Below are 26923 nucleotides of genomic sequence, written 5' to 3' on the forward strand. Positions count from 1 at the left end.
TCCTTAAAAGCTATTCCAAACTGAGCCGATTTTGAAGATTATCGCCAATTGTTTTAGTTTTTTAGGTAGGCACAGAACCCTAAACTCTCTCCTTGAAATTACCTTTCAAACGAAACAAAAAAAATCAAATTCGGTTCATGCGTTTAGGCGCTACAATGCCACAAACAGACAGACACACACACACCTATCAAACTTATAACACCCCGTTTTTTTAGTTCGGCGATTAAAAAATTATTCGAATTACAGGGAACGAATCGGTTGTGTAGAGATTGAGATATCATATCAACCTCCTCGAAAAATGTAGTTTCAAGAAAAATGCGTTTTAAGTTTGAGAAACAATTCTGGGCTTTTCATACATTGGTCTTTCTTCTACTTCATATGCACTGCCTTGCAAAGTTATTTCTGTTAAACGAGCTGTTTTGCTTTCTTTTGAAGCAGCAGAAGCTCGCAGCACAGAGGGATCAATTCAAAAAAATAAACCTCATTTTACTACAAGATCATATACTCTTTCCGTGCATATAATCCATAACTTTTACAGGTGAACTACCTTAACGATCTAAATTAGCCAACTAAGATTTATCTACTCAAGAATTTCCACATTCCATAGGAAAAATGCAATAAAAATTGTATATAAAATTTACATAAAAAAACCGTTAAATATTAATATAATCCAAAGTTTTGCATTTTGAAATACATATTTCAATTGCAGTAATAATTTCAAGGTTTCTAAATTGAAATTTCTTAATATTTTTTGTGTATGTAAACAAATTTTGTGCACAGATAGTATAGTAAGTGAAGTGAGTATGTATGTGGTAACCTTGATTTTGCCACCTTATCTATTTATTGAATGAGTTTGTAATAATTTTTAATCGATATTATTATTATTATTATTAATAATAAGAGTAGCAGTAGCAACATTGTACATACACAGCTATAGCCACATCACAATAAGGCGAACTTTTATCAGTGTTTCAAGGTTTTTTTTGTATGATTTTCTTGATGCAAAATCATTTATGAACAATATTTATTAAAATTTTTTTCATTGTGCATTTTTAAAGAAATATTAAGTTTTAAAATATAATAATTATTAATATTTAACTAAAGAAAATTTTTTTTGGGATTTTAAGGCCTTCTGATAGTGCTAAATTCCTCCGTTCTTGCCCCTTTTTAACACGTTTTTATTAGCTTCATACGTAGGTTAGTATGTTGGTATGTTAGTATGTAACGGAAACTTTGAACATTATTTTGACCCCTTTAAAAACATCGGATTATTTCGAAATTTGGCATACTTATCAAGGATCGATGACAATACAATAATTTAATTTATTAAGTTTATTTGATTATCCTGATCAGAATTTTCGAGAATAACGATTTCCATATCTGAAAAATATACAGCTCCCACCATACTTGTACTGAATTTTTGATAAATAATAGTCTAAAAAACACAAAATAAATAATAGTTTAAAAGAACTATAAAGCATGCTTTAGTAACTAATTGAACTAAAAAATAGAAAATGAGTTTATATTCCAAAAAATTATTTAATCGTAAAAAAGCGTGGGGTTGCTTTTTAAGATATTTTTTAATGACTTTACTTTTACCAATATTTGTCTATAAAATATTTACAATAATTGAAATCTAGCATCCCACGGTTTTTTACGATAAATTGATTTTTTTGAATTAATAGAAATTATTTTCTACTTTTTAGTTCAGCTAGTTACAAAAGCGTGCTTTTAGTTTTTTTAAACTATTATTTATATATATGGAACCCTACAAATGATAAGAGCTACTTTAGATTACGATTTGAACTTGAAAACTGTATGCTCAACTGTCACTAGCTGCCGAATGACCGATTAAAGTATATGGAAAATTTTTAGAAATAATAACTGTTTTATTAAATGGTCAAAACCTTTTGGAATACCCCAACCAGAAATGATAAGAACAATTCTATTTACGCGGTGATAATGTCTTATCAAGTGTAATACTAAATTTGTGTTTAGTATTTTATGTAATACTCTTTTATAATCAATTATGAATGTACAATGTTACAGAGTGTATCAGGGAAATACCATAATTATTTAATTCTAAATTATAAAATTTATTATCCAAAGAAATTGCATGCTTCTTGGCATCTTTTAATCAATCGTTGATTCATTTTTAGAAACTTCATAATACGAATATTCAAAGTGTTCCAAAAATAGTGAGTGGCAGAAAAATATTGGAAATTGAATTCTAATATGAAAACCCCTTTGACATTTTTCCATCTGACACACCGTAAATATATATTTTAATTTTAATATTTTCACTCGAATGCTAGGACTTTGATCGTAAATTTCTCTGTAAATATTAAACTTTGTGCAAAAATGACATGAGAAAAATTGTATTTTTCTAATATTAATCGAAAAATTCTTAAAATTAAAAAAAATTATTTACGAACTTAACTCGTTAATAATTTGCTAAATCTAAATCGTAAAACTCATCGTGTTCGTCATTTTTTATACCCTAATATATAAATCCCTTAAAATATAGATACTGAAGCAGTCAGTATTTGTAGTAAATACTATCAGTGATAAAGTTTTATCAACGTTGGTAAAATAAATTACCAGTAATTTTTAATAAATTATAATATTTCTTCTATATCGGACATTATGAAAACATATTCGACGTGTATTAACAGGAACTAATAAATCTTTCTCTTTTAAAAAATATATTTGGAAGTTGGTTAATATTTTTTCTATTCGAAATGTGTTTTTATATGCTAATTTGATAAGTTCATATAAATTTTATTCCCCTTTGACCTTTGACATTTAAATATGTATATTTGGTACGTATCACATTGATCATGCGCGTTAACTAGATTTGCTACTACTACCGTCAACAGCATATAGTTCCGCTTTTTGTGAATATCTGTTTGGTATAGTAAACATAAACTATGGTGAACTCCACTTTGTCAGGTTACTTCCATTATCGAATAAAATTTCAATGGATGTAATTGTGAATATAAGAATTTTAGCTTGGAAGAATATAAAAAAATGGCATTTTTAAATCGGGTTTTACTTATTTAATATCTGGCTAAGTTCGCAATCGGTTTCTCGATGTTACTTATTTAAAATTATTTTCTCTAATTTCGAGATTTCTAATACTGTAATTTTTAATGATATACTACGTTGGTCTAATTTCTTTTAACTGTTGCTATTCCAAATTTTGACTCTAACTATCAATTTTAAATTATTCAGTCAGGCGGGCCATCTAAGCACGCGAGGCTGCCTCTTTGACAAAGCTGGGATTTCTTTGCGAAAAATGTTATTTATGTATCAAACCAGAAAATGTTTGAAAAAATTAACCTTTATCATTGAGTTTTCGAAGGAGGCTTTCGACGAGCTAACTTCTGAATAATATTTATGACACTTGATCATTGATATTAGGGCGAAGTTGTTGTTAATGTATTTACATCGTTACAATTGATGTTTTGAAACAAATCACAAATCCGTTTGTCAAGTTAGAAAAACGAACCAGAGCAAAAGGAATTACTTGCATGTGCAATGAAAGACAGAAATAAAAAGTCAACGTCTATGATTAAATATGTTGGCAAAGATTGCCATAAGAGCGCGGCAAAGTTACTCGTCTGCAAATGTTGTTGCTCGGCATAGTATATCTTTTCACGAGGAGAGTTTTTGAAGAGCATGTTTACCATGTTGCCTGGTTGACGTCCTCACTTTTTGATGATTTCAATAATAAAGATAAGATAATTGAGCGCATCAAAGATACTCCTCCATCTAGAAACACAATTAAAGAAAGAATCGCAAAACTAGCCAGAAATGCAACAGATCAACAAAAATTGAAATTTACTCCGCTCCTATGATATCGTTATGGTTTGACGAAAGTACTGACGTCATTAAATCTGCCCGTTTAGCTTTTTTATTCGATATTGCGTAGGAAACGTCATTAAGAAGGAATTAATTGTAAATCCCAATAATCACGAAGTAAAAGTTCTTTGGAATGTCTATGACCGCATTAAGCATTTTTTTTTAGAAAAAATGGGACGTCAATACAGGATTCGCCACCTCTGGTGTAGAGTGATCAAAAAATCTTCAAGAATTAGGTGCTAGGAACTTAATCTTATTTGTTAACTATTATTTGTCTATTTGGTAAGAAGATGAATACGAAAAAATCTTATTTAACGTTGATTCAAAAAAAGTTATTTCGAACTTTTAATAAATTCTTTCCCATAACCATTTTTAGATTAAATATATCGGATAACACAAATACAAATTGAATTTAAACCAGTTTTGTAAATAGTAAAAAGCAGAAATTCATGAAATATACTTGTGTCTTACAGTTTTTCTAGTTTTCGATTTACAGCGACAAGAATAGTAAATTTAAAATAACCAACATCACTGGGTGTGGAGTATTAGCAAAAAGGACGAAGAGCAGAGAAGGGGGTGAATAAATATATATAAGCAAATTACAACACGAGAACATGTTGTGTTTGTAGTATAAGCTTCTCCTCACTATGCCCCTCTAACACCCATCTTGTTCTGAAACCTATTTCAAATATTATATTGTACGCAAAACCTGTATCGATTTTCTTCCATTTCGAGCTTTCTATGTACATACATATATACTATGTGAATGACGTCATAGTAAAATTGACGGTAGTAGAGCGTCGGTTGTTATGACGACGCCGGACTATCTCGTCAAGTTTTACTCTCCGTGTATTTTTCCCGCCATATTAAATGGCGAGGACTATGATTGAGAATGTAATGAAAAAAAATAAGAGTATTGCTTTTTTTTTCTAACTTTATGTAGTAATGTTCGTTTTTTGTGAGTCCCGTATCGAGGGTTTTACAAGTTTTTTTTTGCGTTTGGTTCTTCGGTAAGCAAGCAAGCAGCTCTTCCCTGTTGAGTTGTTCTAGATTTTCTATGTGTATGGTATGTGCAATTCTATTTACATTTTACGATACCTAGTAATTCTAGTATGTGTTAAAGGAACTAGCATACTATACTACATCTGCTACCAATGACTATATAATGTAATAGTAACCTTGTTTGATTCTAGTATTCGAATATTACTATTTTTTTTAATTACTAGCATTTCTAGTCTGATTTTAATTATTGTTCATTATTCCTTTTTTTACTACGATTTTAATTGACATTTTTCTAAGTACTGTTTGAATGTATTTTTCTAGTTTTGATTTATTTTTTGTTAAAAGTCCTATTCTGAGCTCATTTTTTATGAGTTATATTCTTTTATGCGAATTTCTGAATAATCGTTTAGCTAAGAGGTCACTCTATTTAACGAGAAAATAAAATAGGAGACACACTAAGTGTCATTGTGGGAAAACCAGTAGATTAAACTCCTTGTCGCACGAGTGACGCGCCATTCCACGCCTCTTCTCTTCGAAGAAAATACAAATTGACCTTGGCCCAGAAATCTCCTAGTTGTTCTTTCACTCCTTTCGCTGTTACATCAATTCGTCTATATTGAGGTCTTCTGATGGTTCTCCTTTCTATGATCTCTTTGTTTTTGATCTTCCCTGGTGAACATGAGCTAGGCCATTGTAAACGTCCAGACTTCACCCGTGTTACAATGCTCATTGATCTGAACTGGCGGAATATGTTTTTCTTATTTCGCCTTAAAGTAGTTCGGCCGTCACATGACTAATCAAGTTAGCAACTAATTTATATTCATTGAATTTAAATCTAAGTTATGAATAAAAATAATATTTGTATCACGTAAATGCTTTTTAATACTTTCAGCATATCGTAAAAGATAAAATTTATGAGTCAATTTGACAGTTTTTGACGTTCTTTTTGGAAAGCACCGTAAGGTAATGATTTTTTATCTAAACATAATTGGTGATAAATTTTCTTCATAATGAAAACTTTTTTGAAACTCAATCACCGATTAATTTTTGTACAATTAACGTTCTTGCATAAGATACTGTGTTAAAAATCACAAGTTTAAAATTATGTAATTCACAATTTTACCACGCAAGAGGTCCCAAAACTGTGTTTGTTGTAATCAAAGGACTTTGAACCATTTACCGCAAAAAAGAAGTGAACATTCACCGTACGTAAATTTTTAAATTTTATAATAAGATTCAATAAAGCCACAGAAAAGCGTTTATATACAAACAACCTTCGCCTAGTTTTCTGCTAGCAAGTAGAAATTTTTGTTAATAAAAGAAATCGTTCGAAGTATAAATTTTCCAATCAACAATTATTAGGTTTTTTATTATGATTATTTTACTATTAAAAACATTATAGATTTCGTTCGGGGTGTGTTGCGAGGAAGTAAAAAAAAAATAAATATTTTCTAGAACACAACAAACATATCGTGACTAATAATAATGAAGACATCTGATAAATAGCATTTTCTACGTTCTCTAAAATCGAATCGACGATCGTAATGTTTACGATGGTGAAATAAGCCACCGTGAATATGGTTTTTAGAGGCCATATCAATCCCTTTCTGATTCGGTACATTATCGAACTGATACTACAAGACATATCTCTCTTGTAGTACCATAACAAGTATTGGTCTGGGTACAATCGCAGGCGTTCCGAAGATCTTATATCACTTTCAAGGGCCTCTGTTCGCAAAGTTGTACGGCTATTACAGAACACTGGTTGGGCGGCAGGCATGCTGAACGCCTGGGCCTGGCGGTGTATCACGATTACTGCAGGAGCTGTCACAGTGATGAAGAGGAGGAGACAATGCCTCATCTTCTCTGTCAATGCCGAGCTCTTGTCATGAGGAGATGGACTTATTTGAGCCAGGCGTTCTTTGACGACCTCTCCGACCTGGAGTCCGTCAACGTCAAAGCTCTCCTGCTTCTCTTAAAAAGCTCCAAATGGTTCATGGAGTAATGGCCGGGGTTGTACAATCCCCTTTCGGTATGACAATGGACCCTATGGTCTAACTGTGTCCCACCACAGGACAGCCACTCTAACCTAGCCTAACCTTAAGTATATTGCATTGGTAATATAAAAAATATGTAAAAAAAAAAAGAAAGTATTTACACATATTTCATACATAAGCATTATTTTTACTTACATTACAAACTAATATTTCCGATCGCTTGTTTAATTTACTCACAGATGGCGATACTGTAGTTCGCTAGTTCGCTGTCTTCGCTTGCAAATTGTATTTCCTGTAATTCAAATTGGAAATGTTTTCGAGCGACGTTTAGTGTGTCACAAGCAATAATGATGTATTAGAATTTTCTCAGAAACTGTAGTCTAATTTCCCTAGAAAATTATAAAAAAAATATTCTAATTTTCTTGGGCGCTCTAGAGTTTGCAAGAATTTTTCAATATGGCTTGGAATATTTCAGATTGTTTGAGAATGATCTGAAATGTTTCGGGATTTCGGAATGTTTTAAGAATGATTTTAAAATGTTCGCAGATATTCAAAAAAATTAAACCATGTTACAAAACTCTAAAATTAGCCAAAGTTTTTAAATACCCCCGACAAATTTTTCGGGTGCAGAACCCTAAACTCGCGATTGAAACATATCTAAGAACACTCTCCATAAAATAACCTTTCAAAACGAAATCAAAATCGGTTCCTCCGTTTAGGCACTACGATGCCACAGACAGACAGACACATACACATAGCGGTCAAACTTATAACACCCCTTTTTTTAATTCGGGGGTCAAAACGTTCCAAAAGATTAGATATTGTTTTTTTGGATTATCTAGAATATTCGACAATAATCTGGATCATTCTTATTTCTGCAACGTCTGATATTGCAGCTGATAGTGTTATGAAATTCCAAGTACTTCGAAATTTATTAGATAACAAAAATCAATTCAATTTCGATTGTCGAATTGAAAACAATATCTTTTCTATCAAGCAGTTTACATGGAGAGCAGTACGAGAAACTTGAGGGTGGTATGGATTGTAGTCGAAAGACGTAGAATAAGATGGTTGGATAATAAATGAAATTGTATGTAGGTAGTGTGGTCATTAGCCTCTATAATAAATCGATACAGACGCAGATAACCGTTAAGATAAGTATGGCAGCAAGAGGGCGCGTCAAGCAGTCAAGCCGGGTTGGATAGGGCGGGAAGTGCCGCGTCGTTGCCTATATTGTACCTCTCTACATAATAATCCCATACATATACTATTATTTTATATACGTACAAGTAGACATTACGCTGCCTATACCATGGTCTACGGGTATCCTGTCGACTGACTGCCGCGCCGGCACACCACTTCATACTAGTAGTGGTGTAAAACTAGTACCTCTACTATATACATTATACATATATGCTAGGGGGTACATCTGCACTGAATGACCTCGACGTTGGTTGACTTGAGTAGCGTCGCGTCGCCTCACGACCTCGCCCTGCGACGTCAACGCCCGGATCGATGAAGCCACTATTACCATCACATGACCAAAACCAACACATATTAATAATATTATTGTGAGTGTTATATACATTTTGCGTCTTACTTTATAACTTACACGTGTTTTACTTCCGCATTTTATTCGTTTTTTTTCCTGTTTTCTTTTCGAATATTTTTCAGTATTTTCATTTTTATCGAAGATATATGTGTTTCACATGTCTGTCACTGATTTTTTAATAGATCAAAAACGCCTCAAGTGGATTTAACAACTGTAATATCATTAGAATAGGGTATTTCATTATTTTTGAAAAAGTACTTCAAAATGTTGATTTTGCTAATAAAAAGTCACCAAAATTTAATTCGGAAAAATACACACGCTTTATTTCCAAAACTTAAATTAAATTTTAAGTTTTTTCCTACCTACCCAAGACCCAATTGACCTATGTTGCTCATTTACGAACTTGAGCTCACTTTTTACGTCCTCAGCACGCTATAAAAATTTCAGCTTGATATCTCTTTTCGGTTTTGAGTAATCGTGATGACAGACGGACAGACAGACGACAGGCAGACAACCGGAAATGGACTAATTAGGTGATTCTATGAACACTTATACCAAATTTTTTTTTTGCTGCTTCAATATTTTTAAGCGTTACAAACTTGGGACTAAACTTAATATACTATGCATATTTCATAAAATATATATAAAAAGTCGATATGGATCTTCTTTTCAGGTATCGTGTCATGATAGATTGATATAGAAAATATATTCATAAAAATTTGATTTTATGTTATTTTATTCCTTGATGACTCACAAAAAGTATTTTAATGGTAGTTTTTTATGTGATTACGTCCAGATATCGTGTCATGACAATTTGACATGCACCAATATTTTACATCTTTTTGATAGCTTTTCTTATTATTATTTTTCCCCCAAATTTCGTTTGAAATCTCGTTGTTTCAAATTTTACGAATTTTTTACTCTAAAAAGTGATTTGGTCAATAAAAATTATTTGTTAAAAAAAAAAGTTTTAACAATATCCTATCGGGTTACCCACCGGCAATCTGCATTTTTACGTTCCGGAGAATGTTTTCAACAGGATCCTGCCAAAGTTTTCCATGCAAAAATTATTAATGCTCAATGACAGATTTTGCCGGATCTATTTATTGTATTTTCAATATGATGTTTGCAGTGTTCCGCTTTGCAAAACGAAGCTGCCACTTTCTGCCTTCGTCGGGAAGAAAAATAGTACACACTATCAGAGCAAGTAAAGAATGTCTCAAATCTCATTTTTGTCAACTTCGACTTCTCCTCGGGCTACAATGAATATGAGATAATGAGACACTCTTTACTTTTTTTCTCTAGATGTGTAATATACTATTTACCTGACACGTCTTCTGAAAAAAATCACTGGTCATGTTCAAAACCAAATCATTTTTCCTAACTACAAAGCGTCTTATACATGTGTCACGGGTACAAATCGAATTATTTACCAATTTGGAGTTCACATCTGTTCCCCATTGCAAACAATAATTCTTCGATGAAAACAATAAATGAAAAATTGGACTACAAAAATCATCCATAATTGAATTTATTTGCTTGTTTCACGTAGGTACACTCCTATAATTTTTCTCTCCAGAGATTGGTTTTAACAACAAGAAGCGTGCAAACATTATTAGCACAGAATATTTATTGTACAACGGTTTTCCCATTCATGTGTGTACGTGGTGTGTGTGTGAGTATGCACAAGCATGTAGCTTGTAGCTCTGGAATCTGGATGGCTCCGACAGCGGTCGAATTGTCTATGCTATACGAGCTTGTATGTAGTTATTATGTACGGGTGAAAAAACAAAATCGTGGTATATTTATGTTATTGGGGACGAATTAGGTCATATTTTTATTTTATCATTGTGAATGTCAGATTTAATAATAATTAATGTGTTTTTTCTTTTGTTTTTTTCCCATTTTGTAACGCAGTAAACATATGTAATTTTTTTATTTATACATGTAATGTACACATCATGCTTGGGGATGATTTTTAAATTCTGCCCTGATTGATCTTAAGTTTATAATAATATGTTAATTGAAAAATCCTGGATTTCCTGCCCTGATTGATATTAAGCTTAAACGAATTTGCCAAATGAAAAATCCTGGAAATATATTTTTATCTTTTAAATTTTTTATGCCTCCATAAACCTCTTGACATTGCGATATCTGAACTCTTAGCAAAAGAAAAAACAAAACTCTAGCTAAATTATTTTATCAAATTATTGAAATAAATACCACGATACTCGAAATCAAATTGTATATTAAGAAATTTTATTTAAAAAATAAAATTAAAAAACATACAATAGACTTACATTTCGCTAAATATCGATGTTTCGATTTCAACACAACCATCGTCTGTAGCTAAATTTATTAATATAACACATTCTTTACACAATTAAAAATAAATATATGGAATTATTACTAATTATTATAGTAAAAAAATACAAAAATTATCCAAAAACCTAATAATTTTCTTTCGAGTATCGTAGCATTAATTTATTATAATAACTGTATCTTAACTCGAAGTCAACAAAAATTCATCCTTATAACTTTAACCAGCTCAACGGCGGTGCCGATGCGTCCATAATTTCTCTGGCTGAATACCTCAATCTTGAACTTGAAAGACCACAGTTTGCCCACTACCACCTGAGTTTTTAAATTTTGGAAATATTTGATCATGACCAACTGTTTGGTCAATAGATGTACAACTTTTCTTAACTGCAAAAAGCTTCCGTTGCAGTTCGTAGTAAGATTAAGACCGAAAAACAAAAAATTTTGTTGCCAAAAAGAGTTTTCTTCGATTGAAATTTGACCTTTTAAGAACGTAGTTTTCGAGATAAGTTACTCTTACTTCTGGGACCTTAATAAAAGTATATTATTCATATTTTATTACTGGAAATTAAGCGTTTTGCAAAGCTATTGAATAATAAATCATGCCATAATATAAAAGATTCAATGATTTTTAGTACATAATATTATTAATTAATCATTTATAAGTACAGAATGGAACATGGGAATCGATCGTTTTTACGTTCTGCCAAAAATCTCAAATCACTAGATTTGAATTGTCTAGGCTACATCATTAGTGCAAATTCTATTTATTCACGGTTTATTTCAAAGAAAATCACCGCAAGAATTGATATGGTGGCCCAAATTGTAACAGCAGATTTCATAAAAATGTCAGAGTATTAAAAAAACTTAAATATAAAATACTTTGGATAATTACTTTTTGTTATTGTTTACTTTTAATCATGTATACGATATTTTGGATAATCTTTTATTATACTAAAAAGTGGAAAATAATTATTTCTTGATACTGTCAAATTTTCAATTTTCTTAACAGGAGTGGTCAATTTTTCTTAACATTGACAATCTTCACAAAAATATCCTATTTTTCCCAGTATTTCTACAACTTGTGTCTAGAAAAGAACACTTTCCACACTGTGAGTGTATTTGTTAATTTCCATTATTGCATAGTTATCTACCCTTTGATGAAATCCTGCCGTTAGAACTTGGAGCACTCTGTAGTACATTAAATCATATGATATTTTTATTATAAAATATTATAGTCTGCGGGACAGCACATCCTTTTTGTTAAATGATCAATACATACTTGAAATTTCGTGAGTGACTTCCTTTTCACGAGTTCACGAGTATATTTAAACGAGAAATTCTTATGGAATCTCGGAAACGGCTCCAACGATTTTCATGAAATTTATTATACAGAGAGTTATTGCGTCGGAAAATCGATCTAGGTAGGTTTCATTTTTAGAAAAAGATCGTTTTATCTGTGTTTTCAGAAACTTAAACATAAACTGCAAAATATGACTCTTCCTGATATCTATTGGCGAGTATACACATTGTACGTGGTTCGTTTCGTATGTATTGCATAGTGTACAGTCCGTATGTCAGTTTTGGTTGATATACGCATATCGTAGTTATCGAAATAAAGTACATTTTAAACGGTTCTTATATTAGTGATAAAATTTGTATGTTTTTAACTTTAAAATAATGAGCAAAGCTCGGTCATCCAGCTACTGTATTAATTAATCATTTAACAAAAAGAGTGCTGTCTCGCGGACTATTAATTGTCTGTTTATAACATTATATTAAATAAAATATATTTATTTATAATGTAATGGTAAAAAATTTGTGATGACTCATTATTAAATAATTTTATTGAAGAGGAAATTCCACATTTTATAAATAGAAATTTAATTATTCACACACAAAACATAAACATTCATTACATTGGATACATACATCATATTTTAATTTTATAATATTTATTATTTTTATTATTATTCACATTTCAATTCAAACGTTTATTAATTAAGTACGTACTTATTTTGTTTTTGTCAATATTTTTATTTATTTATTATTATTTTATTTTATTTAATAAAATTTATAATTAATTGGTAATTCAGTTCAATTTAAATTCAAAACAAATATTTTTTACAATCTTTGAATATTTAATTACACAATGATAACTGTTTTAATTAGTTTTTAATATTTATTGGAACAATAAAACAAATTCCATACAGAAAACAGTTCTTGGAAAAGTTGGTTGGTATTCATCAAAACGATTGATTAAAGTTAAAACGTTGATTAAAGAGTTCACTTTAAAGGTGATAGAGAGGTGATTTCCTTGCTCAAAGTAATCTATAAATTCTTTCACGAATTGAAGTTTTACAAAAAAATATATAAAACTAGTTTGATACCCGCCCGCTTCGGTTGGCCAAAAAGTAAAAACCACTGCGTTATAGCCTCCACCTCTTCTTCTCTTCCCTATTCCTCCGCCATAACACTCGAAATAAGGGTAGAGATTATTTTACTCAGGTAAAATGTATGTACAGATTTCAATTTTTTTAAAGTGTTATATAGTCTTGATTCATTAACTGTATCAGAAGAGATAGTCAGGATTCATTGAGTGTATGGTTCAAAATGATGCTCATAGATGACGTAGGGAAACGTCATGGGCAAATTTAATTTTTTTTTAAATATTCGTTTATAAATTATAGCTCATGTGTTAGTCTGATGTATGAGCAATGTTATTGTAGTTTCATTCCAATCCATTAGGCATTTTTGCGTGAAAGCTTAACAAACAAACGGTCAAACAAACATCCTTACTTACACATTTATAATATATTGTGATTAATATCTATATAATATATTGAGTTTACTTACCGACTTCGTTCACTTATGCACCAACAGATGGCGTGATTGTGCATGTGAATTCTGTTAAACGAAAACATAGACGTATTCACGTCAAAAGAAGTAAATTCAATTCAGTGTGACTAATACAATTGATATTCTTTTTAAAGTGTTTTTACAAACTAGAATTTCTCTTCCTAAAAACAGCACAAAACAATCATCTGATCAATGATGATAAGTATACTATATAGTAGTATTTTGTATACACTGATGGCTCAACTTGACGCGATATCAGCCTAACAGCATGGCAGGCAGGCAGGCAGGTCGTTCGTCATCACCATTATAATAGTTACAAAACATTGCATGTTTATAACAGCTGACATTAATAATATTTTTATTCGTGTCGTTTATTCAACGTCTCGTTTACATTTACCAAACATATGTTTTTTTGTATCCGAGTGTATACACTATTTACACTGAATATAAGTAGCAAAAGATAGTCTTATAACATTGTAAAGGCATCTTTTCTTTTCTACCAACTCTCTCAGAGTAATACACCAATGCAAAAACAACCATTTAATACATAATGTCCCCAAAAACAGATGTAGAATTTGATTAGTCAGTGCAAATGTTCAAATTTATCGGGAATTTCGATGCATTCTTAATGAATTGCCGACTTCAACTGATCGATTTTTGCCGGTTTCGATAAATAAACCTTATTAGTGATAAGTCCCCACGAAAAGAAATCCATTGGCGTGAGGCCTATAGAGGATGGAAGTCATTCGATGACACCTCTGAGCCCAATCCATCCGTTCGGCAGATTTTCATTGTGACAACCTTTCACATTACGATGATAGTTGAGAGGTGCTAGATCTTGATGAAAATAATAGTCCTCTCAACACTAGGCATGCTATTTTCATGCAACAAATTCGAGTAAACAGCATCAGAGTCATCGTGTTGTCAAAAAAGAATGTTTCCTGCGCTGGCAGTCCACACCACACTGAATTTCCTGGTGAATTTAAATTATGTTTTTCTGATTATGAAGATTCTCTTGTGCCCAGAAGCTGAAATTGTGGCGATTGATCGGCCCGATTGTGACCTGTCAGTGGGTCTATCTAAAACTTCCTTCTAAACCACCTTTGCACTTTGACAACGTTCTCATATTTATGGCACTTTAAAAAGAAACGTTTTTAACTCCCCAAAAAAAAAGTGTGTTATAAGTTTGACTGCTTGATGTGTGTGTGTCTGTGGCATCGTAGTGCCTAAACAGATGAACCAGTTTTTAATATTTTTTGTTTCGTTTGAAAGGTAATTTAATGGAGAGTGTTCTTAGCTATGTTTCAAGTGTGAGTTTAGGGTTCCGTACCTGAAAAAACTAAAAAAATTGGCGATAATCTATAAAATCCGCTCAGTTTGGAAAAGGTTTTAAGGAAAAGGGTAATTTAATGGAGCTTGCTTGCTATTAGATATGTTTCAAGTGTGAGTTTCGGGTTCTATACCCGAAAAATTTGTCGATAGTTTTTTTAAATTTTGTAAGTTTCATTTGTTTTATGTCTAGTCTAATATCAGACATTATTTTAAATGGGCTATACCTAAAAAAAATTATAAATTAGAAAAATTGAGGTTTTCGAGTGTGTATACAATTTTTTTGGCACACTCCGTATAGTGTGACGAACGATTCACCATACATACGTTTCGATAACACAGGTATTACACTACATTTTACTACTAAAAAAATGTCAAGCTTTAAACTTGTGTATGCTTAAATGAGCATTTAAAGTAATTACCAACATCGGACAATTTATTTCCGATCAGCTGTTTTCATTTTATAAATACACCAGAAATTATTAAATAAGTTGTTTACTATTTACATTTTTTTTACAATACGAGGGTTACCAACCTATTCAAGTGTTTTTATTGTGTGTGTATGTGTTTAATTACTGATATTAACGATCGGTTTTTTATTTTTTGTTATATATTTTTAAATAATGATTGATTCATTCCATTTAATGTTTAAAGGGAATAAATATTTAAATGACTTCAATATTAATGGGTGTGGTGTTTTTTATTTTTACCCTAAAAATATTTTGGTTTTGTGCCATTAGGTATCATGAACAATATTTTAAAGTTGATTTCTTGGAATATAAATTATTTTAACGTGTTTCCTACCGGTTTCAAATGTCATGATAAAATGAAACGGTTCATGGAATAGTGTATTTTTGCTATGGGTTTTCAAATATTTGCATAGGCGATACAATAATTTGTATACTTGTGTGACAAAGCTTCTATTGTTTGAAACTGACAATAACCTGAGAGACACAGCACACAGTGTAGTGGTTACCGATCGATACAAAATGACATCGTACTTCTTCGGGTTTTTTCGGGTTACCATATATAAACTATAGAGTTCTATAAAACCCAAGTGGCACTGCGAAAGAGATATATATGTATGTGCACTCATATCTACACTCGCTTTTGCTCAGTGCCACTTTGGTTTAATAGAACTATACTACATAGTATGTATAACATACAAAGCATCTATTGTTTGAAATAACCTGACGGACTCGGAACACTGTACAACATTTAAACTCCAGTCATGCGTCAGAGCTGACATACACAACAAAATTTTTGTTTTAGTAGTTTTAAAAAAACTGTTCCCGTCTCGGTACTTTAGTGTAGTTAACATAACATAACCTTAATATCAAAATCCAGAAAAATTGTACCCATTATTTAAAAATCCTTCTATCCATAGCAAGAATTTTATTGTGTGTAAAATTATATATTGCCGCAACACAATATAAAATTAGTGTTTTATGTTCCGTTATAACATAACTCGCACACAGTTCATTTAAAAAAAAAAAAACTACACACTTCAGAAATGGATTGTATTAAGGGTAGGGGTGGATATTCTTCCCACCCTTATATTTTTGTCAGCTAGTAACATCAATGTAACATTAAAAAAATTGTATAAACACAGCTGCTTCGTATGTTACCCGTTAGCACATGTTACCCGTTACAGCCCTAGCTATCATCAGGGTATGGTTAATGATAGAAGATGAAAGTGATTGTTCTCTGTATGAATGTGGCTCGTGTTTATGTTTTATTTTTGTTCAAACATCAATAATAAATCTCTTTTTAGTCATATTTTTATCTCCGAAAATATAGACTTAACGTATTGTATCGAAGGTCAACGAGGAGGGGTAGAACTTTACTTGGCTCAAAAAATTGACATTTTACTGTTTCTACGGAGGAGAAGATATACATAAATTGAAGCAATACGGTTTCTGGTACCACCCGGAATATTATTGTATATACTTTTCTGAACAAAATCAATTGACAAAATGGGGTCCTTACATTTTGGTATAAGTGTTCATAAAATCACCTAATTAGTCCATTTTCGGTTGTCCGTCTGTCTGTCGACACGATAACACAAAAACGAAAAAAGAAATCAAGCTGAAATTTTTATAGCGTGTTCAGAACATAAAAAGTGAGATCGAGTTCGTAAATGAATAACATAGGTCATATGGGTTTTAATTCCGTAGGACCCATCTTGTAAACCGTTAGAGATATAACAAAAGTTAAATGTAAAAAATGTTCCTTGTAAAAAACTAAACAACTTTTGTTTGAAAATTTTTTTGTAAAGATCACTGTTTACCCATGAGGGTACAAATTAGGCGCAAATTATATAGTATGTATTATATGAGAATATCATTTATGTGTGTGTGTGACATGTATGCATGTTTTTCTATCTAAGACTGGCTACCATTCTTTACTTTCATGACATAAAAAAAAAGAAACGGTTGCGTATTCAACACTGTTACTTGTTATTTCAACAATTAACTCAGTAAATTGTTTGTTTTCACTTGTTTATACTCGGTATACTTCTAGCGTTAATTATTCACATTTTGATTGGTAATATCTCATTCCATAGACGGTGACAAAATTTGCTTTTTTTTTTATTAATTACAGAGTATTTTTGTTAATCGTATATTTCAATTTTATTGAATTCCTAAGAAAATCTATTTTCTGATTACTAGGTTCCTTACTTTTGGGGGAAATATGACTTTAGTGATGGAGCACTGTTGCTCACGAGGTTTTTGTTTTGTTTTCATTCCATTGAATTTTTTTTTGTATCAAAAAGTAGCTAACTCATCCCAGCCAATACTCTTGACACGAGAGTAGAGTGAAATATGTGTGTAGAGAGTTAAGGACAATATTTCATTTATATTTGTCAAGTATTTGTTTTTAATAGAGAGCTGTGGACACAATTTAATAAAAATGTATTTTGATGCAACGGAACTAATAATAAATATCATCACATCTTCGACCTTCATCGTTACGACCGGTCAGTCGCTTTCCATTTCCACGTTAAAATGCCCACGCAACGAATATAGTATTCTAATTCTTTATCGTGTCCATATTATGGATATGTTAGCTTAACTTAAGTTAGAAATGCTCATAAAAAAACTAACATTTTTCAGTTAAACCATTTTTTCGAAAGTCACCTTTCGTACGAAATGCGATTTAAAAATATATCATTATTATAATTAATCGAAAGAAAATCCGCTAACTGCTGGGCCTACAATTATCGCTAAACTTTAAGCTTATTTTCTTTCGATTAAATGCAATAATGACATATTTTTCAGTCGGTTTCCTCCGAAAGCTAATGTTTTTCGAAAAAAGTGTAATTCTATCTCTTGCCTTTTAGAATCTAAATTCTCTATTAAAGCAACCCGAAGAACTAGGTCCAACCTGTTGTCAGAACATGATGCTCGCCATCAAACTCCATAATGTGTGTTCAAGTTATTATTTATTGGTTAACTTCAAAACGAGCAATTAGCCATTAAAGATTATTAAAATGGCTCACCTTGTATATTAATAAAGGCTTAAATACGCCGTCTGCTCAAGACTATAGCCACAAGTATTCAAGTTCTAAATAAAAGGACGATGACCCTAAATAAACAAAAAATTAAATTGTATATTTTACTTCACTGAATAACACTAACAGATATGTAATAAATTTTGCCTAACTATCATCATGATACGATAGAAATCGTACCTAGTCAAAATGTACAAAACGAGGCGAAACGCAAAGAGGGAATATACGTATTATATTTTTTATTCAAAAACTAATTAATTTTCCATTTAATCAATATTGAATGTTTAAATTTGGGGTTTACTTTAAATTAATTATTAATACCTCATATATATTTTAATAACTTGTAGTCGATTTATTAATAACGAAAAAGTTATTTATTTTATCGATTAAATAAATATTCAAATAAATTTCGAGTTGATAATTTATTTGATGGTTTCAACAAAAATTGATAATTATTTATTTATTTCGAGCAATACGTTGCAGTCAATTAATTTTACATTCAATACAGTTGTAAAATATCGATCTTATATATTATTACTATACCAAGAATATTTTCTGTCCTACCCTTCCTTATTCCTTTATCAAATTCCATCATTCACGTCGAGATAAGTAGTTTTGAGAAAAACACGTTTTAAGTTTGAGAAACAATTCCGGCAGAGTAACTTGGATAATAAAATTTAATATACTCACTTTGAATTAACCGGCGTTCCTGGATCCATAAATTGGACCTTCTTTAACTGGAATTCCTGTAAAGAACCAGTCCTTAAATTTTACGGCAATATCTGCCGTTTATTGTGTGATGATCTATGCTCGACCGATTTTGATCTACTGTATCTCTAAAAATAATTATAATTTTGACAAATCCGTTTGGACATATTCTGAAGAGTCTAAACTTTTGCAATTTTTTTCAAATTTCTAGACCAGAATACCGCCTTAAGAAAAGTGGGCTTTACGATCAAAACTACCTTTAAAGGAATGTGAGAATATTTTGCAATAGTCAGATAATATTTTTAAATAGTTTAAATATTTTCAAGTAATACATTGATAATTCTTAATAGATATTTAAAGTAGGCACTCAAGTCAGTTAGCCAGCGCAGCGTATATTGACTCGGTAAGTCAGTAAGTTAAGTATGAATGCATTGCATTCCATACATTCAAAGAGTTAATAAATCGTACTATAGAATAGTGTAGTCGTGTTACTTTACTTACTAGCATAGCAAGCAAGCATTACTTTACTACTACAGTACAAATATGAAGTATCAAATAACCACATTCCAATATAATAGTAGGCTATAAATAGATATATTGTATGACTGAGACGGAGATTTTATTTTATTATTCTTGTATTTGTTCGTAGGAATAGAGTTGGGAGGAATCAAGACATACACAACATTCAAACAACATTATTTTATTTAAATAGAGAAAAAAAATAATTCTAATTTGTATACGTTTTTATTTATTTAGTATGTATAATACATTCAAAATTACATGAAAAATTAATCTGATTAGTTGTTGACTAAAAAAATTGAACATAAAAACACTTTTATTGAAATGTAAGATTACCACATAGTCTAACAGGTTTGGTTATCATTTTTTTTACTCGTGCGCTGTCATCTTATTCGTTAAAATCCCATAGTCCATCAGACCCATTACAATAACTTCCTATACTGAAAAACCCAGAAAATCATATTAATCAACAATGGGGGCAACACTAGAGGTAATATGAGATATGTATGATTAAGTTCTAAAGAATTTTAGTCGATATTTATGAATAAACTATACATAACATAAATGCATACAATATGAATTGAATAGACATCCATACATTTGTTCATGATACACCTGATATCATGTTGTCTATCAGCTGTCGGTTATACGATAGATAGACTAAGGACGGGGCACGGTGGCACAGAACAGCTTAGAAAGAGAGGTTATGAGAAACATTTAACAAAAATATTTTAACCTATAACCTACATATTTAGTAAAACTTTTTTTCATTGTTTAGTTTTTTTTTATTGAATTAAGAAAATTTTAATAAATATATTTATTTTAAATAATTAAAATAGAAAAACAAACAATTGATTTGAAGTACATTACGAAAAATATATAATGAATTCATATCCGGTTTCGGTTTTTTTTTTTTTATTGAAATTACATATATTTCTTCAATGGGGTAATGGGACTTTCTCTTTTTGATCGAGATCCACTTCGAATTTCTTTAGGGAAAAATTATACAAATATTTATGGTTCCAAATGATGTTCATAGATGGTGTAGTGAAATGTCAGACTAAATTTAATAAATTTTTGTCTTAAATGTCTTAATAAATTATGTGTTCTGTTTTATGAGCTACATCATTATAGAGTTTCTATCAAATCCCTTTAGTCGTTTTTGCGTGACAGTGCCACATACAAACAAGCTACCTTACTTTCACATTTATAATATATAGGAATTATGAGACTTCAAAAACAATCAGGGAATTTTTGTCACAATCATAGTTATGTATGCCAATATAATATGTTGAACACAAAAACTCTTTTAGAAAACAATAATGTCGGGAAATGTGTGTATAGAAGAATATTTTAAAATCATAATTTTGTCCATTTCCGGTTTAAAACTGAAAATAAAATTTTTTGAAAATTTCCTTTATTTTGGAATATATTGGAATGAATTCTTAAAGTTGCACTCTGTATTTTTATATAGAATGAATTTAAAAAAACATCAGTTTTTAATTTGTAGATAAAATAGATGTGCTTTTTTGATTTTTGAAAATATAAATATAAATAAATATTGTGGTCAAGGCTAAACAATGTCAATATTCTATGGAATTATTCATGTGGTAGTTTATTATTAGAACACTTTTCTGCACATCAAACCACTTTACTGATATTAAAATATTTTTAAATTAATTATAGATTAGTGATATAAACATTAACATTTTTTTTTTTTTATCAAAACAATAATTTATTTTATTATTCATTTATGCAAATATTATTGATGGCATAAAAACTTGTTACCAAATGAACAGTACTCTTTTTTTTAATCTAAAATTGTAGCAAAATTTCTTATCACGTCTTTTTAAAAGTTTCGTTAATTTATGAAAAAACGGTAAAGTTATTTATGTTGCTACTCTTGGGCCTGTCATTTGTCTTTCAAAGCCTCAGACTTGGTTAAACAGGGAAATATAGAATTAAACAGTAAGTGGTCATTCTCTTCGGCTGTTCTCCAAAACTACTGAACCTTGAGTTTTAAGAAGAAATATGTAAATCTTAACTCGTGGCTTGTTTTAAAAACAATTCTGCTCTCGATGACTAGAACAGTTACTAACTAGTGGTCGGTTAGCCTCCTCCCCCCGCCCCCCCCCCCCTGAGAAACAGATTTTTTTGGCACGAAGTTTTTACAACCTAATAAACAACTGTGGAAAATTTCAAAGATACAAAACTTTTTTCTTGATTACCATGATTTTCTTACTTAATTTTGTTGTGCTATTGTGATTCAACGATATTATAAGTTTAGTAGGAGATAATCCTGATGTTAAATTGGCCATATTATCCATAAAAATGTAAAACTAAAATTAATACCATGACAAATTTTTAAAGTGAAATTAAAATTGATTAAAGCGAAGAAGTTATAAGCAATCAAAGATTGCATTCAAAGGTTGGCCCGTTTCCTTTTATCGAACCAAAATTTTTATATGTATTCTCTTTGGCGATACTCACGTTTGACGTCACTAGTGGGTATCTTTCTCTTTGTTTAATTAGGAATTTAAAAAGTTTATATCTTGGCATACCAGTAAAGATTTTTATAAACTAACTTCACTTTTGTATTCGTAAAATGAGAATTCTTCATCCGAAGTGATTAAAAGAAAATTGAGTCCGATTCCCTGTTTAATTCCACTATCTCTCCGCTTTTTGATTTATCTATCTACTTCTCAGAAATTTGAGTTGGCAATTCTATTGCCAATACATTTCATACTTGTTAAATTCTATAGGAACGGACGAACATGACGTTACAATGGTTCGGTTTTTTACAATTTGGAAATGGAAATCTAACAAAAAGTCTTAATTTCGTACTGACCATGCTAAGAACATGCTTAAACAGTTAAAATGCCTATAAATTGTAACAATAATTTGAAATTTCAATGATTTTACACATACAAGACATATATGTATCACGCCAACAGCTGACTTTACTATTAAATAACAAACTGGTAGTGGTTGCAGAGCTGCAGAGGGAACTATCACACAAGCTATTGACTATAAATGAATAATTACTAGGATACACGTAGTGTGCTCAGTGCTTACTGTTTGGATCTGAGCTTTATCACACACCATCACCAGCTTATAGTAGTTGTGAGAACTGACTGTTGTTCAGGATGACGATATGCATTTGTCAGTCAGTTTATATGTGTATATAAACATAAATACAAATATACAAATACAACTAAAACGGCTGCATAACGTAAAATCAATATTACTCGCATCAACTTGAACAGAAACGTACAAACTGCATTCATAACGTTCATTGTAAAATGCATTTCTAATCATTGTGGTGCTGACCTCTATACTTCATTTTAAAAATTAATGTAACAATTTTTTTTCCTTTATTATTTATACCAAAGAGTTCAATATAGAGAAGAAGCTTGCGTATACAGGTACGACTGCCATCTGATATTTGGGTCTTGTAAATACAATCGAAGCAGCACATGTTATTACGATATTATTACACAGGGAAGTGGATGTTTGCTGTTAGGCTTATAATCCAGAGGTCCTTAGATCGAAATTACGCAATGCTAACAGAATTTTTTTTAAACAAAATTATGGAGGTGAAGAGTATTTATGACTAGACTCAATTAATAGAGGCATTGAAACTCTTATACTCTTTTTTAATATTGCCAGTAATGGGAGCTTTCTCCTCTATCTTATAATCTTTGATTAATACCTAACAAAAATGCGATACTTTCAGGTCCTTAATTCATAAGGGCATAAATTAGTTTTTATTGGTCTTACTAAGGTCTTTTGACAGAAATTCACAATTCTAATCTGACACCAATAGTGCGAAGCGTTTCCCTTAACCTACTGCGTAATCTCTTAATTACTGTCATCTTCAATTTTTATCCAAGTCCCCCCTTAGTATGCAACATTTCCCACCCAAACATCTTTCTAATTATCTTTTTTGAAAAAACACTCACCGTCATAAAACATTAAATTCAATTAAAAATCATCTACAATGATTTTTAAAACCTTTTCCATTATAAAACCTTTTCTATAGAACGGGAGGAAGTATCGAAACAAGTAAAATTTACAAAATTAAAAAAATTCCCGACAAATTTTTCGGATACAGAACCTTAAGCTTGCACTTAAAACATATCTAAGAACACTCTCTATTAAATTACCTTCTTCCTTAAAGTCTTCTCCAAACTGAATCGATTTTGAAGATCATCGCCTATTTTTCAATTGTCTCGGGTACGGAACCCAATACTCGCACTTTAACCCGGAACCCTAAACTCGCAAACATAACTAAGAACACTCTTTATTAAATTAAATTACCTTTCCAACGAAACAACAAAAATCAAAATCGGTTCATCCGTTTAGACGCTACGATGCCACAGACAGACGGGATGAATGGTGACGATACTAATGGTCCTCTTTCATTTCAATGTATGATTTACGTGGAAAACTATATTTTATAAAGATTTTTATTCAGTTTGAAGGAAAGGTGTGGAGGAACTTGATCCCCCGTAGATTCCCTTTTAGATCCACACTCGAATATTCTTTTTATAGCTAATTTATACAGAGGTTTTGATTTTTCATTGGGAGCATTTTGACTTTTTGGCCTTTGAAGTACAGAAGAAAATAGCCCCATCATGAAACCCCTTTAATTTTTATTTTAAATTTTAAATATAAAATTTCATAAATTTTTTTCTCTTTTGTTCTAGGCTGCAATTTTGCAACAAACGGCCGAATATATTTATTCATTGGAACAAGAAAAAACACGACTACTTTCCCAAAATTCTCAACTAAAACGTTTAGTGAATCAACATGAAGGTAACGAAATACCAACAAAGAAACGTAAACACGAGAATACATCATCCTCGACACCACCAACTATGACCACAATATCAACCACAGTAATCTCTGAGTCAGCGGATGAAGGTATCGATACAATGTCTCCAGAACCTGTTGGCATTTCAGTTGTACAAACAAACGCAAATATTGAATTAATGGAAGTACGTGCACAATTAGAGCGTGAACGACGCATGCGTATACTTCTAGAAGAGGAATTGCGTGCTCTCGAATCACAAGTTGTTTACTCATCACAAGTATATCAAACTAACGGCGATAATGCAGTGATAGTTTCCCTACCAGATGATATGGAAGTTGTTAGCATGGAATCAGTTCCACCAGTTGCACAAACACAAACAGTTGAATCGTCACCACAAATAATGTCACGATCACCGAGTCCACAATTGCAACAACGTTTACCCAGTGCACTCGAGGCGGCTATTAAAGCTGAACCAAAAGTAGAAGTTGAGCGTTTACCGCCTCCCTCCCCAACGCCATCTTGTCCTGAGGAGATCACATCATCATCACAAACACATCTCTATGTACATGCAAATACTTCACGACAAAATTTAGAGACTATTGTCGAAGCAATACGCCATCTGGAAGGTGAAATATTCGATGATACAAAACAACGGAGTACAACAGTTGTGTCAACGGTGAGAGGAGCAACACCTTCAACAGCAGCTACACAAGAAGTACCGCTTGCATTGACAACAAAACCAAAAGAAATCACACAACGACTACTCAATCCATATTTACAGTTTCATCCTACTGTTCAACAGCAACAGCAAACTCGACCTGGTGTTATTGTTGTGAAGTCACATTCGTGATCAGAGGTAATACAGCATGCACCAGCTCCAAAAGTGACAAATCATCTTCAACAGCAGAAAAAAAGAAATACAATCGAGAATAATCCAATTATCTTGCCTTTTTGACAACAGTAAATCCAAAACACAAAATCAAATTAGCCAAAAATTATGTGACATAGTAGAATTTTCTGTTCCTGCAAAAATTAGACAACAATCCGACTGTGGAGACTTTTATTTTTGATGTTCTGAATAGTTCTTCAAATGTGAAGCACGATTTTTTTAACGTTGGCGATATAGTTTCCTTCAAAAAAAAATCCTTTCCAAACCACCACTGAGTTAAACAAATCGAAATTTATTTCTAAGGAAAACATGGGGAAAAAATTCATGTCAAAAACTAAGATATTTCGAAATATATCTTCGATACATCAAAATGAAAGTCTCCACAAAAATCTTTCTTATTTCTAATCTCGATTAAACTACCTAAATTCAGACTTCTGGAGAGAAAATTCTATATTGTTCATAGATTATAATATTATTCTATTGCGAATTGTTTATATAAAAAAATATTATACAGTAGCTAGAATTTCGAATATGTAGACAAAAAAAATATAGTGTAGCCAAAAAAAAAAATATATTTTGATTTGTGTGTCGTCGGAGGATATTCATAATTTTTGAAGGACATTCAACTGCTGAAGATGATGTTATATTGCTGCTAAATAGTTGACACGCCTCATTTAATAGGTGTTTGTGGCGCTGAGATAGAGACAGTTTTTTTTGACGTTACGATTGACGACGAGTTTATTAATTAATTATTACGACATTACCAATATTGAAAAAAAAAAAACGTTTTTTTATTATTTTGTTACAAAACATTACAAAAAAATTTTTAGTTTTTATGTATGTATTCCTTCTGTTTAACGTGTGTGATATAGAAATATCGTACTAATTTATTATTACACTGCTTTACGTGTGCTAAATTGGTTTCGAATAACTTGAGGAACTCGGAAATACGAGTGCCAAAAGTCGTCGTTTTGATTAAAGTGAAGTTACTATACTTATTGGTAGTATCAAAACTAATTCTTCGAGCCGGATCTGAATATAAAGACTGTTCTTTTTACGATCTTATGTTTAAATATGACGCCATTTTGGTTTTTTGTGCCATAGAATGTCATGCATTGTGAACTAGTGGCGAGTTAAAACATCCTGGTAAACAAATATGACATTTTAATTAACAAAATTTCGTATAATTAATTTCCACACTTAGCTCTTGAATGGTATCAATCATATTCAATTTATGATCATCTATGTTTAGAGAATAATTAGCGCAGACCTTTGACCTTTGATTATTGGATCATCAAACCGAGCAAATATAAAATACTTTGTCATTTTCGTTAACACGAAATGGTAGTACTGGCCACATATCAAAATACAGGACATTTTAGTACAAAACGTCAAATTGGTAACACATCGAAAATAGAACACCCCTATATTTATAATGTTATTGAATAAATCAAAACGGCGATTTCGGATAAGTCAATGAGCATTTTTGGAATACATATGTATGACTAATACAAAAAATATGAAAAATATATAATTTAAAATTTAAAAAATATAT

General features: G+C 31.1%; 1 protein-coding gene across 1 annotated transcript in view; it reads left to right on the plus strand.

The window, feature by feature from the left end:
• The window catches only part of LOC123296761 (transcription factor AP-4), a 66778-nt gene extending 40634 nt beyond the window's left edge, over positions 1 to 26144 (plus strand). Inside the window, exon 3 of the mRNA XM_044878411.1 lies at positions 24373 to 26144. Coding sequence (XP_044734346.1) covers positions 24373 to 25329 — 957 coding nt within the window. The 3' untranslated portion in view covers positions 25330 to 26144. The remainder of the gene's footprint in view (positions 1 to 24372) is intronic.
• Positions 26145 to 26923: the final 779 nt, after the last annotated feature.

Source organism: Chrysoperla carnea, chromosome 3 (assembly GCF_905475395.1).
Source record: "Chrysoperla carnea chromosome 3, inChrCarn1.1, whole genome shotgun sequence".
Taxonomy (NCBI): Eukaryota; Metazoa; Arthropoda; class Insecta; order Neuroptera; family Chrysopidae; genus Chrysoperla; species Chrysoperla carnea.